General features: G+C 32.4%; 1 protein-coding gene across 1 annotated transcript; it reads left to right on the top strand.

The window, feature by feature from the left end:
• Positions 1-1,372: 1,372 nt before the first annotated feature.
• LOC126887434 (apolipoprotein D-like) lies at positions 1,373-21,021 on the top strand. Its single transcript, XM_050654965.1, has 5 exons — positions 1,373-1,538; positions 8,793-8,923; positions 12,659-12,747; positions 13,567-13,656; positions 20,847-21,021. The coding sequence occupies exons 1-5, from the start codon at positions 1,428-1,430 to the stop codon at positions 20,978-20,980; spliced, it is 555 nt and encodes a 184-aa protein (XP_050510922.1). The 5' UTR covers positions 1,373-1,427; the 3' UTR covers positions 20,981-21,021.
• Positions 21,022-21,276: the final 255 nt, after the last annotated feature.

Below are 21,276 nucleotides of genomic sequence, written 5' to 3'. Positions count from 1 at the left end.
ATGCAAGAAAACGACAACCTAACACTCAAGGATGGATACGGCCAATTTGCATGCCTGTCAAAGACAGTAGATCAAAATAGATAGTGATGATGACTAGAAAATAACGCATTAAATAATAAACCGGTAAAACCGGTAGAGGTGCTTGCGGCACTCTCTGATTGGACTAGAATATGGTTCGGCTGTGTTTTCGTTTTGCAACGAAATTGAAAATGGTTATTCATTTTTTATTTACATTTACTCTGTGTGGAGTATGAAGGGAACCATTCTCGTTGGAACTTTACCGCGCTGAGCAGATGGGACGTGAATTGTAAATTGTAGAATTCCCTCATCTTCCTTAGTCTCAGCATCCGTATGGCTTGCAAATTGTAGAAGCCTCGGAGGTGTAACCAGAGAAGGTTCCCATTGTTTTCATTCTGGTGGGATGTTCTATATGCCATTAGAGTGAAAACCTAATATTTTTGCTAGCAGTTGCCGCTAGGGCATCTATGCCATTTCGTTCGTTGCAATTCGGGACTGCACGCCGGGGTTTGTTTTGGTTGGATCAGGGAGAGCAACATATGTGCCTCCTGATGAGAGACTAATAAGTTTCGAAACCGGTAGAGGTGCTTGCGGCACTCTCTGATTGGACTAGAATATGGTTCGGCTGTGTTTTCGTTTTGCAACGAAATTGAAAATGGTTATTCATTTTTTATTAAATAATAATAATAATGTACTGAAAATGAATAAATAAGGATAATTAATAAAACAAAACAAATAAAGGGCGTCAGGAAAGGATTTTCGATCACTTTTCCAGGTATCTTACACTGCTGTAAAATATTATTAAATCAGTAAATGTAAATATAAAGAAATAATAATAAATGATATACAAAAAAAATATCATCTGTCCATCTCATGGGTTTTTTGTGTTGGTATGGTCTCCAGGTTAGAATTGTTCTGTGCCATTTGTTTAGATTTTTAGATCGCTCCTAGCTACATATCCAGCGTATTCCCACTTCAATTATAATGATTTTTGTACCACATCGGTGAGGGTTCATTAATTCTTGGAGGGCTTCAGCACTGTCAGCGAATACCACTGTGTCGTCTGCGTATCTTATATTATTGATTAGTAGTAGTAGCAGTAGTAGCGGTAGTAGGAAATTGGAGAAAAAGACCTTTCAGATAGATTGAAAGTTTTCGAGTAATGGACTTATAGAAGAATATTATGAATAAATTACGTTTTACGAATAAATTAAAAAAATTAATCCATCTTATTTTATCTATTGCACAACGAATTTCAACCTTTGGCTATCAATGGTAATTATTCTAAAGATGAAGCAGGTTCTTCACAATTTTCAGACGCACATTATTTAATCATTCATTAAAATTTGTTATAAAAGGAGATTATATTTCATTAAAATCGATTATTATCAAATTAATAAACCACGAAAATGATTGCTTTTGCAGTAACTTTTTGTTTGCTGGTAATATCTGCACAGGGACAAATTCCTGTTGAAAGATGTCCAGATGTAAAAGGAGTTGCAAATTTCGACGGACGTGCAGTAAGTTACATTTTTATTTTTTTTTAAATTACCTTTTTGCATATTTTTAATATATAGGTAAATACGCGAATATTATAATCATCATCAGCCGTTTTGAGTCCACATTGCATCCCATCTCGGGTACCCTGAATCCAAGTGATGGATGAGCTTGATGTCATCCTACCCTCTTAAGGTCGCCTCATATTATAATGCACGTCGCGTTTTCGTCACGTAGCGTTTCGTTTGCGAAAAATATAATTTAATGGTTTTTAAATTGAACCATTCATATTGCGCGTATAAGACACGTAACGTAGCGTATAAGACACGTTACGTCTGCGTTCGGTTCATTCGAAAACAATATTTTTCGGATGTTGACAGATACGGGTCGTTTTCCCCTTGTTGTTTATGTAGGTATTTCTTTGAATTTGATACCGAGTATTTAGACCGGTCAGTATCGTCGCCCTCGCTAGCGAAATTATTCCGATTCGATTTTTTGCACAAATTTACTCAAAGAGAGGTTCTTATAACATATCCACAGGGTGCCAGGCGGTGCCGTGGTCGAAAAATTGTTTAAACAATCTTTTTTAAACAAATTCACAAAAATATTTTTTCATTCGAGCAATATTTTTTTTTAGATAATTTGGGTAATTCTGAGCAAAAAAGGTTTCTTGTCATTTTTCTCTAAAATTGCGAAAAATCAAGGCTTAATAACTCGATTCAAAATTATTATTATGAATTTCAATAAGTGACCAAATCAAGTTTCAAACAACTTCTTCAAGGTCCTGAAGAGATTTTTGTCATTATTTTATTACAAAGCTGTTATTTTTCACTACAGTGGAACCCCGATAAGTCGGCCCCCGATAACCCCGAACTCCGGCTAACCCGGACCGATTTTTATCAGACAAACATTTCAACAATAAAAATGTATTGCTGTTACAAAATCTCGTGAACCTAATTCATTCATTTGGTGACGTCAATATACGAACGAAACAATTGATGAATCCGACATTACTGAAAATATCAGGGTGCAGATGGGACCCTGTCGCGCAATTCGCAGCAAATAAAATAGTCGTATGTTTTTGGCTTCATTTTATTTCGGTTATACATATGCTTTTTCAAGGTTCACGAGGTTTTGTACCAACTCTATGTAATATAATATTTGAGAGATAATGGAACCGGATTGAACTACATATAACATAGTAAAAATGACTCATGGTACACCACATTCATTGTCAAAAACAACATGCACCTGTATTTTTTGAAACTGTCTGTGTTAGCATTGTTTAGAAAAGACTATTAAAATTCTTTTTTTAACAATGGTCTTAGTCATCACTTTTATTAAATAACATAACATTAGAGACGGTATTATGTGTAGTAAAGTCGTATTATTGTTCGCTTCCGTTTTGGAATCGTTCGTAAATTTATTCAGATTTTGTGTTTGCGTGTCTTTTGTCTATAAGGGCAACAAAAAGTAAAAATGTTGTAGTGACAATGGAAAAGAAACTAGAAGCATTAAGTAGAATTGATAAAGGTGAATCTTGCAGCATTATATTATGGTGTCGGTACATCTACAGTATCGGATTGGAAGAAAAATAGAACTAAAATCGAAGAATTTTTTTTTCAAAATGATAACAAAAGACAGTTTAATCGGTGCAAAGCTAATAAAGCTAAGAATGAGACTTTTGACGACGCTTTGTATGTGTGGTTTTGTGTGGAATGCGAACGTGGTTTACCAGTGTCTGTGTGACAATTATAACGGAGTTTATCTGTAAGCATACCATATTTTATTAATTTTTACCATTTTCTCCGGCTAACCCGGATTTTCGATAACCCGGATCGGCCGCGGTCCCAATTAATCCGAGTTAACGGGGTTCCACTGTATTAACAATTACCGCTATAGTCCAACTGTATCGTCGCCCCCGTTAGCGAAATTAGATTTTTTTGCACAAACTCCCATATAACACATCAACAGGGTTCCGGGCGGTGCCGTGGTCTAAAAATTGTTTAAACAATTTTTGTTAAACAAATTCACAAAAATAATTTTTTATTAATAATTTAATTAAACCCAAATTAATAATAATTTGAGTTATTCTGTGCAAAAAAGGTCTCTTGTGATTTTTCTCTAAAATTGATTGTTGTCGAGTTATATGGCCATTTCCGCATTTTTGCAAGATATGTTTTTTGCTAAGAATAACCCAAATTATCTAAAAAAAAATAGTTCGTAATGAAAAAATTATTTTTGTGAATTTGTTTAATAAGAATTGTTAAAACAATTTTTTGACAACGGCACCGCCCGGTACCCTGTGGATGTGTTTGTTATAAGGACTCTTTTTGAGTAAGTTTGTGCAAAAACATCTAATCGAAATAGTTTCGCTAACGGGGGCGACGATACAGTTGGACTATAGCGCTAATTGTTAATAACTAAAAATAACAGCTTTGTAGTAAAATAATGACACAAATCTCTTTGGGACCTTGAAGAAGGGGTTTGAAACTTGATTTGGTCACTTATTGAAATTCATAATAATACTTTTAATCGAGTTATTAAGCCTTGAAAATGGCCTTTTCGCATTTTTCAAATTTTTAATCGCATGTAACTCGACAACAATCAATTTTAGAGAAAAATGACAAGATACCTTTTTTGCCCAGAATGACCCAGTTTATCTAAAAAAATATTGCTCGAAATGAAAAAAATATGTTTGTGAATTTGTTTAAAAAAAATGTTTAAACAATTTTTCGACCACGGTACCGCCCGGCACCCTGTGGATATGTTATAAGGACTTCTTTTTGAGTAAGTTTGTTTAAAAATATCGAATCGGAATAATTTCGCTAGCGGGGCGACGATACTGCCCGGTCTAATTTAAAAAGTAGTTTTCGAGGCAATTTGTCATGTAAACATGTGTTGAGACAATAAACACATCTGCACCGCACCAAACTGAAACCAACGTAAACGTTCTATGTATGATAATGTGAATGGGCAGTCCGATTGCCGGTCTGCAAACGCTACGTGCCGAAAACGCGACGTGCATTATAATATGACGCGACCTTTATTGGTATAGATGTTGAAAAAGTTACAAAGTACTCGTTACTTACGAAGACCGAAAGTAACGATTACTACACAGAGAGACAAATCGTCACTTTGATTACTCTGATTACTTCGTTAGTTCGAACCAAGAGCGAGTAACGAATATTGTATCTACTTTGACTACTTTGATAAAAACATAGATTTATTTTTAACTACTTTTACAAAAGAATATTGTTTGTAGCAAGTCAAAATTACAAGGTATATAAAAATTACAAGGTATATAAAATTACAAGGTATATAAAATAGAAATATAAAACATAACTTATAAATATCACAAACAAGAACATAGATTAACAAAAAATATTTTGTGTCACGGTAAGCATTTTAGGGGATGTTCTGCAATGTATTGTTCCGAGCAATAAGAGCAATGTTTCAACAGATACCTTTTATGAAACTGTTAAGAGGGAAGGAACATTTTGACTCCTGTCAAAGTTTTCAATGTATTTTAAATGTAATTATTTTTTTCGAATCCTGAGAAAACTAATAAGTATTTTTGAAAAATTTAAACGCAGAATGAAAGTTTACTTTATTACCGAGGGCCGAAAGTCCCTTATAATGAATAAAAATTTCTTTTAAATGAGATATTTGAAATTAAAAACCACACTACATTTTCTCTTAGTTTTTCACCCCTGTAATTTATTAAAATAAACATTAAAGAAGTTTTCAGGGACTTTCGGCCCTCGGTAAGAACGTAATATTTCATGCTGCGTTTAAATTTTTCAAAAATACTTATTAGTTTTCTCAGGATTTGAAAAAAATTAATCCCCATTTGAGTAGCATTGCAGCCAAAAATAAAGCTTATAGCCCAATAAATGACCGTTTTGGAGTGTAATTTCCACGGGCAACTCCGAATTGCATGAAAATTTGGATTTAGGTTCTACTTACCCTCCACTTCAAAGTTGAATTTGTGCGTTGGTTGCTTTTACTTGGGGGGTGACATTTACCCCTTTTCGGGGGGTGAAAAACGCGTGTTTAAAATAAGGCCGGTAATAGATAAATTGACTTATTTTAAGCACCTTTGGCTCTATAAAGTTTTTTACGTAAGTCAATACTTTTGGAGTTATTCGCGATTTAAAATGTTGATTTTTCGACAAAAAAATTACGTTTTCAGACCGTTTTTCCCAAATAACTCAAAAAGTAAATATTTTGTAAAAAAAAATATTTTTAGCAAAAGTGTAGCCTATAAAAAAACGAAAAAAATGGTGTACCAGTAAAGTCTACAAATTGAGTAGAAGCAAAGTTGTAGCTCATGAAAATACGTTCTTATTCGTCTAATTCCAAATCGAATAATTCAACGCGAAATCACCGAAGAAAGAAGCGTTTTTCGGGAAAACCTTATTAACATTTTTAAAGTATCGAAAAAAATCTTATTATTTGTTTTTTGCAAAAGTTTACAGCATCAAAAATAAACGAGTTACACTGAAAAAAATAGTTGCCCCCTTTTTTTGGTAAAAAAAATCGTGAAAACCTCCCTCTATTTAGCACCCTAAATGAATTTAATCGTTTGGCTTTACCATCTATTTTAACTGTATGTGTATTGTTTATATGATTTGTAAGTTTGATTGGTTTGAAGTGCTTATTTTTGAAAACATTTGATTTTATATTAAAAAAAAATTTCTAAAAATTTTTGAAAAATTTCATTTTTTCAAAATAACTTAAAAAGTATTAGTGATAACAAAAATCTTAAAGAGTAAAAAAATGTAGGTTTTGCTATTATAAATATGCTATTTTCATTTTGTTTCTCCGTAAGACAAAAATTGGTTAAGATATGGTTGTTCAAAATTTGCATACACTCGTGATTAGTGACCCATTCAAGCTTTCTCAATTATAACCCTTTCAAAATTAAACACATTAAACCGGTGAGACTCACAGATCATATAAAAAATAGATAGGCAAGTAAATTGTTTGTAAAGCGTAGCGATTAATTTCATTTGGGGAGCTAAACACGGCGAGATTTTCATAATTTTTTACAAAAAAAAAGAGGGCCAACTTTATTTTGGGCGTAACTAGCTTATTTTTAAGGCTAAAACTTTTGTTAACAATTAAAACAAAGCTTTTTATAAATACTTTAAAAAAGTTTAAATAGGTTTTTCCCGAAAAGTGCTTAATTTTTCGGTGATTTCACCTTGAAATATTCGATTTGGAATTAGACGAATAAGAACGTATTTTTCGTGAACTACAACTTTGTTTTTATTTGATTGATAGACTTTACTGATACACCATTTTTTTGGGTTTTTTATAAGCTACACTTTTGCTAAGGATATATTTTTCGATAAAATATTTACTTTTTGAATTATTTGCGAAAAACGGTCTGAAAACGTAGTTTTTTTTGTCGAAAAATCAACATTTTCAATGGCAAATAAATCGAAAAGTATTGACTTACGTAAAAAACTCTATACAACAAAAGTTGCTTAAAATCAGTCAATTTATCCATTTCCGGTCTTATCTTGAACGTATGTTCTTTCACCCCCGAGAAGGGGTGACTGTCACCCCCAAGTAAAAGCAACCAACAGAACAATTTCAACTTTGAAGTGGAGGGTAAGTAGAACCAAAATCCAAATTTTCATGCAATTCGGAGTTGCCCCTGAAAATTACACGGTATCGCCGAATTTCCCGTTCATTTACTGGGTTATTAGCTGTTTAATATCTTTTGCTTAAATATTGTAATAGTTATAATTAAGACAATTTTTATCTGAAAGACGCAATCTACAGCGATTTGTTCGCAAATAGTGAGAGTTTCGCGTATTGTGAACGTGAACATCAGACTGCTTTATTAAATGGGCCCGTTTTCTGTGAATTTCAGTCAGAACTTGATATATCAACAGAGTAGGTAGCGGCATAATTAATTTGATGAATAGAGGTCGGCAATGTTCCAGATAACTAACCCCTGCTAAAATCCGGATAGCATTATTTTGCATCCTCAAAATTTGAAGAGCATTTGTTGAATTGCCCCTTAAGATTAATCTATAGCTTAGGTGTAAGTGAAATAAAGAAAAATATGTCACTTTCAATGTCTCAAAGTTGACAACCCTTGCTAGTTGACGAATAAGAAACAATGACCTAGACTGCTTCCTTTTTACTTGTGAAATATAAGCCGACCAGTTGATTACTCTGATTACTTCGTACCAATCGTATCAGAGCGAGTAACGACTATTGTATCTAGCTTGATTACTTTGATTACTTATACTCTTATACTTTATACTCTTATAATCTTTAATTACTTATACTTTGATTACTCTTATTACTTCGTTACTTCGTACCAATCGTATCAGAGCGAGTAACGACTATTGTATCTACTTTGATTACTTTGATTACTCTGATTACTTCGTACCAATCGTATCAGAGCGAGTAACGACTATTGTATCTAGCTTGATTACTTTGATTACTTATACTCTTATACTTTATACTCTTATAATCTTTAATTACTTATACTTTGATTACTCTTATTACTTCGTTACTTCGTACCAATCGTATCAGAGCGAGTAACGACTATTGTATCTACTTTGATTACTTTGATTACTCTGATTACTTCGTACCAATCGTATCAGAGCGAGTAACGACTATTGTATCTAGCTTGATTACTTTGATTACTTATACTCTTATACTTTATACTCTTATAATCTTTAATTACTTATACTTTGATTACTCTTATTACTTCGTTACTTCGTACCAATCGTATCAGAGCGAGTAACGACTATTGTATCTACTTTGATTACTTTGATTACTCTGATTACTTCGTACCAATCGTATCAGAGCGAGTAACGACTATTGTATCTACCTTGATTACTTTGATTACTCTGATTACTTCGTAAAAATCGTATCAGAGCGAGTAACGACTATTGTATGTACAACCAGGACTGGGATTCCGAGACGTGTAAATCTATCAATAGACTCGTTTCTATACGACTGGTATTCCATGCATCAAAATATTCACCTCGAAGCGTTATCCAGAAAGCGGTGTCGAGACGTATCGCTTTCTATCATAATCGCCACGGAACAAAGAAAGCAGGTATTTTGCGTTCTACTCCAAGTAAGAGCTCAGCGTTGCCACATTCAGTAGATTTCTACTTTTTGGATATATTTTTGGGACCAATATATCAACATTTTGTTGTGACTAAAATGAAATTAATTTTAAAAGAACTCAAGATTCTAATTTTAAAAGAACTATGTTTATTTTTAATATATTCTTTTAGTATTTGGGTGACTGGTACGAACAAGGTAGATATCCAACTTTACTGGAAGATAACGGAAGATGTGTTGTTACCAATATTGCAGTAGGCGCCGATGGAACTATAAGGAGTCGTACGCAATATATCAATTCAGAGTAAGTTAAGTCAATAACACCGGTACGACGGTGTCGTTCGACAACATCGTCGATGATGTCAATTCTGCATACCTAGAGCAGACAGGAGAGTTTGTCCGTGGTCAAATTGTGTATTTCGCTGGTGCACATTCACACACCATCAACATTTTTGCCAATTACATAAACTGACATGCATAGAAATCGGCCCAGTTAAAAATTTGGGCATTTTTGATGTCTCATATTTCCTAAACCTGTTGGCCGATTTAAGTGATTTTTTGAACATGTTATAGCCTGATTCTTTATCAATACCACTGTAATAATATTGTTGATAAACAGGTAAATTTTCATTGTATACCGGGTGTACCAATCAAACTGTGATTTTTTCTCAAAGTTCGCATCACCCTGTGGAATATTCTAGCATTTATAAATAACTTAAATTAAAACTCAACTATAGCCTCAGGTTTTCTTAATATTTTGTTTTTTGATTCATTCGTTTATGTTGGATAATAAAAAAGTTAGGTACTTTAACAACTAGACATATTCTTCATTAATACACGGTATTTCTAAATAAGTGCGACAAACTTTAAGGGATAATTCTGCATGAAAAAATAATGACAGTTGGCTTTATAAAAGTATGTCCGCAAATGTTTCGTTTTCGAGATACGGTATGTTGAATTTTGTCTTACAAACTGACGATTTATTTATTGCTTTAAAACCAGTTGAGATATGCAAATTAAATTTGGTAGGTTTTAAGAGATAGTTATTGCGTATTTTTTGAGATAAAATTAAAAATTTCATATTCACCATTATCGTGCATACGGGTAATATGATCGGTCATATTACACGTATGCACGCTAATGATGAATACTAAATTCTTATTTGTATGTAAAAAAAATGTGCAATAACTACGTCTTAAAACCCACCAAATGTCATTGACATAACTCAACTGGTTTTAAAGCAATAAAATAAATCGTCAGTTTGTAAGAAAAAATTAACGTTTGTAACGTTATGTAACGTTTGTAATGTTTGTAACGAAACATTTGCGGACATACGTTTATAAACCCAACTGTCATTATTTTTTCATGCAGAATTACCCCTTAAAGTTTGTCGCACTTATTTAGAAACACCGTGCATTGATGAAGAACATGTCTTGTTGTTAAAGTACCTAACTTTTTTATTATCCAACATAAATAAATGTGTCAAAAAACAGAATATTAAGAAAACCTTAGGCTATAGTTGGGTTTTAATTTGAATATTTTATAAGTGCTAGAATATTTCACAGGGCGATGAGAAGTTTGAGAAAAAACACAGTTTCATTGGTACACCCGGTATACAATGAAAATTTACCTGTTTAGCAACAATATTATCACAGTAGTATTGTTAAAGAATCAGGCTATAACATTTTTAAAAAATCACTTAAATCAACCAACAGTTTTAGGAAATATGATACATCAAATATGGTCAAATTTTTAAGTGGGCCGATTTCTAAGCACGTAAGTTTAGTTGAATTCGACAAAACGACGCCGTAGTTGAACGACGCCGCAGTATCATAAGTGGTCGGATTTTTAAGCTCTTATAATATACAAAAAAAATTACAAAAAATCGAAGCGTTCGTTAGCAGCAGACGTCTCACCGAATATTTTTAAAATATGTCTGGTCAAAATTCCCATTTCATAAACTCTTAACTACATTTTAAAATTTTTTCTTCTTCTGTTATCGGTTATACACTAATATGATAATGTACAGTATAATAAATCAAATATTATATTCTAATGTATACCGGTATTTTAGATTATGGAGGAGTATCACTGAGCCGCAAGCACTTATCCCTTGCCGTACTGCTCCCCCATAGGCCGATCAGAAACCAGCGTATTCTAGTCTAAGCCTCAGATTCTGATGAATTTTAAACTGCTGCCTTAGCCTTTTTGTTTTGCGTTCACTGGGCCATAAATTGAACTCACAAGTAATGTGCGAGCCACCTGTCGTCCCGCTAGGCTATCCGATGGACGATATTATATTTTAATCATCATCATCATCACTGGCTCGACAACCCTTTCTGGGTCTTGGCCTGTTCCAGGATCCTTCTCCATTCTGATCTGTTTCGTGCTTTTTTTCTCCAGTTTTTTATTTTTAAGGTTATTATATCATTTTCTATTTGTTCTAAATATCTCAGCTTCGGTCTTCCTCTTGTTCTTTTTCCTACTGGCATCTGTTTGAATGTTTTGTTTGGTATATCGTCTTCTTCCATTCTTTCTACATGTCCCATCCAACGCAGCCGTCCTATTTTAATGAATGTTATGATATCCGTATCCTGGTATATTTTGTATAGTTCAAAGTTGTGCCTTCTTCGCCAAATTCCGTTTTATTTTGTGCCCTTATATATGTGTCGCAAGATTTTTCTTTCAAATGTGGCTAGCAATATTTCCTCTCTTTTAGTGAAGTTTCTGAGTCGTATGTGAGTACCGGTCTTATTAAGGTTTTGTATATTTGGCATTTTGTTTTTCTTGCGACGTTATCTGATCTTAGTTGCCGGTAACTGATTAAGCCATGATAACTTTTATAGGCAATAAATATTCGCCTCTTCACTTCCTCCGCAAGGTTATTATCAGACGTGACTAGGGATCCCAAGTATGTAAAGTTTTTTACCCCCTCAATGTTGTATTCTCCTATTGTTATATTTTGTGGCTGCCTTATTTCTGCGTTTTTACTTACCTGCATATATTTTGTTTTGTTCTGATTGATTTTAAGGCCACTATTTTGTGCAGCTCGTTCTATTTGATTGAATGCCTCTATCATTTCTCTTCTTGATCTTGCAATTATGTCAACATCATCTGCAAATGCTAGTATTTTCACGCTTTTATTAATGATTGTTCCTCTAGTATTGACTGTTGTGTCCCTCATTATTTTCTCGAGTACGATGTTGAACAAGATGCATGATAGAGCGTCTCCCTGGAGTAGTCCCTTTTTCACATCTATTGTTTCCGTTAGTTCGTTTTGTATCCGGATTTTACTTTCTACTTTTAGAGATTCTTTTATAAGTTCTATTAGTTGGGTTGGTATATTAAATTCTTTCATTTATTTTATTAAGAATTCTCGGTTTATATTGTCATATGCGCTTTCGAAGTCTATGAAGAGATGATGTGTGTCGATGCTATATTCACTTGTTTTTTCGAGGATCTGTCGCAGAACAAATATCTGGTCTATTGTTGACTTCTGTCTACAGAAGCCACTTTGGTATTTGCCAACTATTTTTTCAGCGTGTGGTCTAAGTCTTTCATAAATGACGTTGGACATTATTTTGTATGTTGCATTCAGCAGCGTGATTCCACGGTAGTTTCCACATTCTAACTGATTTCCTTTTTTATGTAATGGTACAATAATACCGCTATTCCACTCCGCTGGTAGCTGCTTATTTGACCATATCTTTGTTAACAATTCATGTATTGTTTTCTGTTGTGCGTCTCCTCCTTCCTTCAGTAATGCCGATGCTACTTGATCCGATCCCGGTGATTTATTGTTCTTTAATTTGTCTACTGTTGTTCTAATCTCGGCTATTGTTGGTGGACTCTTTTCTCTGTTGTCTGCTTGGTCTAATGGTATATCAGGGTTCGTCTCACTCCCATCTCCTTCAAGCTTTTCCGTAAAATGTTCTGTCCATCTTCTTAGTATTATATTTTAATAAGTTTGTTAAAAAACTGCCAAGCAAATATTTTTTTGGTACAAAATTCATTTCTGAAATTCTTATTTATATTTTAGGACAAATGAGACACACGTTCTAGAAGGAGAAGCACAACAAGGTTCAACAACTGGGGAAGGTCGATTTCTAGTACATTTCTTAAATCCAGGTTAGTACAAGATTCGCGTTTCAAGTATTCGACAAATACAAGTAAAAGTTTTCAATTTAATAAAATATGAAATAATATTAAATTAAAAACTTTATTGGGACCATTTTTCTGGTTACACTCCGACGCTGGAGCAAATGAAGATGAAGGAATTCTATGATTTGCAATTCACATCCCACCTGTCCAGCGCGGAAAAATTCCAACGAAAAATGGACCCTACATACTCAGAAATGACTAATACTAATAGAAATAAAAATGAATAACCATTTTAAGTTCGATAAGAGTGCTTGTAGCGCTCTTTAAGCGAACTGGAATATAACGCAGCTTTGGCTTCGTGTTGCAACGAAATGAAAATGGTTATTCGAAAATGGAAAATCGAAGTAAAACAGGCATGAGCCTAATTATAATTTTCCTTTGATTCTTATAACAAAAAAATTTTTTTCTCTTGTTTTTTTTAATATTTATTTATTATTTTATTATTACATTTTTTATTATGCTCATAATTGTTTTTTATTTTTTTATTTATTAATTTTTTGGTCTTTTTTGTCAGTTTTTTGCTATCTTTTTTTATTAGAATGATTTTTTTCTTTATCTTTTTGTGTTTTGTTTACTTTCTTAAAGAAGGTTTAAAGATAACTACATATGCATTTTCTGATGAAAAACTAACGAGTTTTGAAAGCGCCAGAGTAGCGCTCTCTAAGCGAACTGAAATATAGGACGGTGTTGGCTTTGTGTTGCAACGAAATGAAAATTATTCATTTTTATTTTTATTCGACAAATTGTTGTTTTAATACGATTTCTAACGTTTTAACTTATTTTCAGACGTAACTGTACCTTTCTATGTTCTTGGTACAGACTATGAAAATTATTCTGTAGGTTTCGTCTGTTTTGAACGTAATGGTGCTTTTCTAGGTATGTACCGTTTTTAATATTACCTATAATGTATATACAATCGAACCCGCTTATTGGAATAGCCTTCGTGCCAAGCAAAAATATTCCTATAACCGGGATATTCTAATACCCGATCATTGATGGCTGGTAGAAATAAGTGTACCTACTGAATAGACCTACATAATAATAGTACATACTATGTATGTACCTACATTTACATTATATTTATATGGTTTTAGGTCCTTTTATGTCCATGATACAGCAGTGTAACTTATTTTATTAAAAAACCAAATTACATTTTCTGTGGTAGGGGAGCCCAAGCGGGGATTTTTGCAGTTACTCGAGCGCGTCAGATTAGCATATGGGAGAAACCTGGTACCCTGCAGATGTACCTCTACCATATATTGGCTCTTAACACACGGGAGTTCGTTAAGGGGGGCCCGAAAAAAAAATCTATCCTTAAAAAAACTCGAACTTGTCAGATTAAGATAACGTAAGTTAAGTACATGCAATAGAGTGTATATTTCAAAAATCTGACGATTTAAGCCTGGCGTAAGGAAATGGGTGAGTCCCAAAATTTCACAAGAAAAAAGCGAATATTTCGCGAAATGAATGGCAGATCGAAAAACTAAAAAATATGTGCCTAATATTTTTTAAAAATCTATCGAATTATATCAAACACAACGTCCCACGGAGAGGGGTGGGGGGTAAATTTAATATTTTAAATACGAATCCCGCGATATTTCGCGAAATGAACATCAGATCGAAAAACTGTAAAATACACTTATTCAATATTTTTGAAAAATCTATCGAATGGTGCCAAACACGACCCCCCACGGAGGTGGAGTGGGGGGTTACTTTAAAATCTTAAATAGGAGCCATCATTTTTTATTGCAGATTTGGATTCCTTACGTAAAAATAAGTAACTTTTATTCGAAACATTTTTTCGAATTATGCATAGATGGCGTTATAATCGGAAAAAACAATTGTTGGAAATGGAAAATTAAATTAAAAAATGGCAAGCGCCCACTAAAATGGAAAACTTTACTTAACTTTTTTTGGTTTTAGGACCTACTCTTCATAACCCAATAGGCCCCCAAAGCGCTCGAGTGACTGCACATTTAGCATACTTTGCTCCCCTACCACATTAATAAGCATGAAATATGTGCAATATGTAAACATGTAATTATCTTATTTAAAATGCATACGCCAAAATTACTTCTCATTTTTTTTGAAAAATCTTTAAGTTATACAAATTAGAAAAAATTACATTGAATTGGCCCTCCAGAAATCTTCTTATAATATTACAAACGGTTAGGACTTGCCAAATTGGATGGAATATCCACAAAATCGAAAAAATCTTCATCTTTTGCCTCATCTTTCGCTTTAATATTGAGTTGGGTGGTTTCATTGTTTTGTTCTAAATCTTCAGTATCTTCGAAAACCGATAAATTATCGTCAAAAGAAACAACTCTTAAAAATATTCGTCCTTTAAAAACGGATTGTTAAAATATTCAAACTCATGTCGGGTTTATGAACAGGGCGGTTATCAATAAAAGAGAACATTTCTATTCTTGTTTGCCATTGTATTATCGAAGTCAATAAGCCATTAACCAATAAAATTTATAACTGCAACGAGGTAGGTCGCAATAGAAATTTTTACAAGTTTTGTGAGACAAGTAAAAGTAGGTATTTTATGGCCTGTTGTATTTCGTAAAAGGGTCCAACTGGTGCGTAATAAAGTATTGGTAATAAAGTATTTATTATCTGAAAAATATAATAACCCAGACATAATTTTAATTTTTTTGGAAAATATGAATAAAAAGTTATCCGTCCACTTGAATAATATTCGATTAAGCGATATTAATTAACTAAAACGTATTCCTATCAGCGGATAAATTTATTAAGGAGTAAATATAAACGTTTCGGGACCTCAAATTTCTATTCCTTAAACCGGGATATTTCTATAACCGGTACTCTAATAAGCGGGTTCGACTGTAATAATGTATATATTCGTACTCGCAAAAATCGTACTCCCTTTGCCGACGGCGTAGATGCTGTGACACAATCAACATTAGAAGTTAAGAATATCTTCAATAAGAATATCTTGTTAAGGCAAAACAAAATACTTGGTCGTCTCAAAACAAGAACGACGGCGAATAAGGCAAAATATTACTATATCATAACTTCGAAGTTTTTAAAGGATTTAAATATCTATGTGGCATTTTTTTAACAGAAAAATACAACTAAGAACAAATCAAACATACCATTGAGAACAATAGAAGTATGAAAGTATTCAGAAGAAGACTAAGAATGGGGACAAAGCAGATAATAAAGATGAAAGATAGAAATGGTCATCTTACAACCAACAGAGAGGACACCCTTAAAATAGTTGAAGACTTTTACAAATTGCTGTACACAAACCAACACATAGTAAATAGCAAAGAAGATCAAGTACCAGAAATATTAACAAGGAAAAAGGGCATTGTCAACCAAGGATCAGAACTACTACCGGAAATCACAATAGTCGAAATAAAACTATGTAGCCATAAGAAAAGCTAAGAATAACAAATCTCCAGGCAAATATTGTGTAGTTACTGATGCAATCAAAATCGGAGGCACTTGTCTTCTTTAGAAAATAAAAAACCTTTTTAAATGTGCCTTTTGAATAGTAATATACCCGACAAATGGCACAATCCTGAAGTAATTCTATTGTACAAAAAAGGAAACCCTCATGAATTAGAAAACTACAGATATATAAGCCTTTTCAATCCGATGAACAAACTCAACGGTTTCTTTTGGATATTTGCCTGCTAATTACGAATTTCGAGGGTGGATTTCGATCCGAGTGGTCAAAAGAGGCTCTGGCTCATGAACTACAAGAGATTAGAAAAATGTTTCAAATAAAATTTGTTCCTTAATAAAAGAACGAAGAAAAAACGTTTACTAAACATAAATCCAACAATTAAAACTTAAGATATTGTAAAATTAGTGCACAATGCAAATTGCAAATCGCAGATTAAGTATTTTTCGAAGCTTTATCGATCATAACTCGGCTTCTACGCAAGCAAATAAGAAAGACTAATTTTAAAGCTTCATTAATAGGCAAACAAAGTATGTTAAATTATTTTATCTTCATTTGTTTGAACTATTTATAATGGGAAATAAGCCACAATATTATTAAAGAATGATTTTTATTAACGTTTCGTTATATTTCATTTGTTTTAAAGTTATACCTGTTTGAAGTTATAATTTTCTTAAAAAAATTGTACATTAATTTGTTTATAAGGGTTTCAAGCAAAGTTGAGCTATAAACATTTATACTTTAATTAACAATAATGATAGAAGAACTCAAAAGGAACAATTTCAGTTTACGAAAATGTTCATAAGTTTATTTTTGGCCAAGATATCGATATTTTAATGACGCGCTAGGAGGCGCAAGATCGGCTCACAGTAAAGTAAGTATTTTTCGACGCTTTATCTATCGTAACACGGCTACAACGCATGTAAATGAGCTTTTCAATATCTCATTTTAAAGATTGATTAATAGACTTCCAAAAAAAGTTTCTCAAATTACTTTATCTTCATTTGTTTTAAAGTTATAGGTACTCATTTGAAACTAGAATTTTCTTAAAAAAATTGTACATTAATTTGTTTATAAGGGTTTTTAGTAAATTTGAGCAATAAACATTTATACAGTCGAAAAAATGAAAGAATATCCATAAACGATCACATGAATCACTTATTTTGGATTTGTTGTCTTTTTCTATAAATAACAAACGTTTGTTATAGAAAAATACAGCAAATACAAAATAAGTGATTGATGTGATCGTTCATGGGTATTCTTTCATTTTTCCGACTGTATATTAGTTAACATTAATAATAGAATAACTCAAAAGGAATATTTTGAGCTTAGGAAAGTGTTTGTAGGTTTATTTTTGGTCAAGATATCGATCATTTAATAGCACGCTCTGAGGCTCAAGATCGGCTCACAGTCAAGTAATATCACGGTAAAGACACCGATCGACTGCTCTCGTGTTACACTATTTTGCTCAGGATGCCTTCCCTATTCTTAAAATGTCTGTCAATGTCTACAAATATAACATGCTACTGTCAATTCTCTGTCTATTTGTAACAAAAAAGTCATTGTTTCTCAATAGGGCTTCTCATTCACAGTCATTTGTTTCGAGTTTCTGTCATGTGTCACATAATATTAATTAATATAACTACGTCATACGTTATTGGTATATACCATTGATACAAACCAAAGTCGTATAACGTAGAAACATTAATATTATGTGACACATGACAGAAGCTAAGAACAAATGACAATCGATGAAAAGCCCTATAGTGTAATGTAATTGTTGAGTTGTTGCTAAAATGCATGGAGAAGTTAACGCTTAAACCTTTACGCTGTGAGCCGGGGCGTGATTCTAATTCATTTCGAGGTCGCAATAAAATTTCGACACCACCATGATGGTCGAAATTTATAGCGATTCTTATTCATTTCGATATTAGTTACAACTGGGGATATTAACGTTATCATTTTGACACTGCTCAAAATTTCGGTTGGCGCTCCGGTTTATTACCACCGCAACATTTGTTGATAGTCTGGGAAAATTATCGAAAAAATGCCATTTTTGGGAAAAGATATTTACCAGCTACTTTATTGCTAAAATCGAATCTTAAGATTGCATATATTAGTAATATGGGGTATTACAAGTCCGCAGAAAGTGTGTTATTTTATTTATAAACAAATTAGCACTCCTAAATCTTCTTTTTTTTTAATTAGTGCTCTGTAACTCCTAAGATTTTCCTTTAAACCAAAAACACTCGAATAAAAATTCACCGTAATTTAGTTCTGCACAAAGTTATTTTTTCCGATTTCCTTCAAAAAAAATTTTACTCGGAAAATCCGAGTTTTCCCAAAAAACTCTGCAGTTCTCAATTAAAATTTTAGGGAAGTTATTATTTATCAATAATTAAATAAATTGATGACATGAAAGATTTTTTATAGTGGATTATATATCAGGAGGCCGGCGACAATTTAACCAATAATTTAGCAATAATTAAAAGGTTAATTAAAAAATTTCGGTCGAAATAATAACCAGAAAGATTATTATACACCAGAATAACTATGATTTTCGTATAAAAAAGCACTATACCTATTCAACGTACTTTACAGAATTGAAATTGGACTATTTGAGCGGTCTCAGGAATGTTATAAAGAAACAATTTTTTGCTTATAAACAAATAGAACCCCTCGGAAAATATCAGAATAAATTAAATTAAGTTAGCGCTATTGAAAAGGGCACGGCTTCTTCTTCGAAGAAAAAAAATCGAATTGAGTGGTTCCAGGTATAACGGGTCAAATTTGACCGGCATTTGGGACAGAGTTGTAAACAACAGGATTTCAATCTTTGAACCATTAGTTTTTTATTCCGGTCCTCTTTGTATTTACAAATTTTCATATCTTCAAGACACTCATAACAAAAAATATTTATGTCACCATGTTATTTAATTATTGATAAATAATTACTTCCCTAAAATTTTAGTTGAAAATTAAAGATTTTGTTTGGAAAACCCGAATTTTCCGAGGAAAGTTTCTGCCGAAGGAAATCGAAAAAAAAAATATCTATGATATAATTGAAAATATGCAATAATGGAAAAAAGAATTCGGAGCGCTAATTTTTTTATAAACCAAATATTGTCCTTTTCATGATCATTTTTCAGTGCGTAACAAATGATAGGAAAAAGGGTAAGTCCGTGATAATACACATTTATGACATTTATTCTAACATGACATTTTAGTTAAATTAGACAGTTGTCACATTTTATTTTCAATTTGGAATAAAAACAAATCAAATGTGATTCTTGCGTTTATAAAATGGTATTTTCATTGATTTGTATAGTCTTATAAATTATGCAGATTATATTTGTAATATTATTATCTAATTAAAAAAAAATTATTTTTTTTATTATGGCGCCATCTATCGACAACTAGAATAATAACAGAACTAGAATAATTACCAAACTAATCACCGACGTGCCTTTTTTTCTGTCACATACAATTTAATGCGTTAGAAAGAAATCGAAAAACTGTGACGCACTGAAAGATGATCATGAGAAAAAGAATAGCACACTTTCTGCGGACTTTGCATAGCTATATTACTAAATGAAATCTTAATATTTGATTCCAGCATGTTCAGCAATAAAATAGCTGGTACATAATTTTCTTTGTTTTATACTAATTTTCCCAGACTATTACCTTACATTTTTCATTGAGTTGATAATGCACGTTGTAAACATTCTCAATTATTAGGTATACTTCTCATTTAATACTATTCAATCTAATTCCTGCAAAACCAGCAAATTTCCATAAAACCCATCCATATTAATACCTTTTGCTTTAGTTTTCCTTGCAAGAAACAAACAAAACACATCTCCTAAACTAAACCTAACCTCGCTTTCGGCGATTCATTCATGTCCGTGTTACAATAATTTCGACTCGAAACTATTATCAACAACTTTTTTGGAGTCGCAATTAATTTCAATAAATCGCTATTTTGTGACATCATTTCGTTAGTTCAACTAAAATCCACAAGGCTCGCACAGTCACATTTCAACGTCGCCATATTGATTGCGATTTGTTTTGAGTCGAAATTTGAATTAGAATCAGGGCCCCAATCTTGCTCCTCAGAGCGCGCGATTAAAATATCGATATCTTGACCAAAAATAAACTTACGAACATTTTCATTAGCTCAAAATGTTCCTTTTGGGCTCTTCTATCAGTATTGTTAATTAAATAATAAATGTTTAGAGCTCAAAATTGCCTGAAACCCTTATCAACAAATTAATGCATCATTTTTTTAAGAAAATTATAACTTCAAACGGGTATAACTTTAAAACAAATGAAGAAAAAGTAATTTAGTACTTCTAAGGCTCATTTTCATGAGTAAAAGCCGAGTTACAATCGATAAAGCTTCGAAAAATACTTATTTTTCAATTTGCAATTTGCATTGTGCACTAATTTTCCAATAACTTGAGTTCTAATTTTTGGATTTTAGTTTAGTAAACGCTTTTTTCTTCGTTATTTATTAAGGAACAATTTTTATGTGAAACATTTTTTTTTGTCTCTTTTGGACACGGTGACCTCTATTTGGCGCCTAGACTATTAATATAAAAAATAATCATTTCATTTTCTGTTGCAGAGAGTCTTTTCCTTACAACAAGAACTCCAGTTCCAACACGAGATGAGATAGATGCGATTATCCAAGTTCTTGACGACAACAATATTGATCGTGACCAAATAATCGATACAGACCAAGATGATTGTACTTATTAGAACGTTATTAGATTAAAATAAAATACGAGTATATTATCTGATTTCTGATTTTTATTTTATGTACAGCTGCGGCCATTGAATTTGAATAGTTTACAAGTTTACACCCTTACATATCTATTTAGTAGTCAATTGTTTGAATTTTTACCTCGTCAAAAGCAACTTTTACATTAAAGTAACATTACAAGTGGCGGAACCACAATATGTCGGTTAAAATAAAAAAATCAATATTAAATAAATCTATTTTACAAAATAGGCATAACAAAATGAAAATTATAGAAAGAAGTTTTTTGAATAAA

Source organism: Diabrotica virgifera, chromosome 6 (assembly GCF_917563875.1).
Source record: "Diabrotica virgifera virgifera chromosome 6, PGI_DIABVI_V3a".
Classification (NCBI taxonomy): domain Eukaryota; kingdom Metazoa; phylum Arthropoda; class Insecta; order Coleoptera; family Chrysomelidae; genus Diabrotica; species Diabrotica virgifera.
Note: the sequence above shows the minus strand (reverse complement) of the source record. Positions and strands in the feature narration are given on the sequence as shown.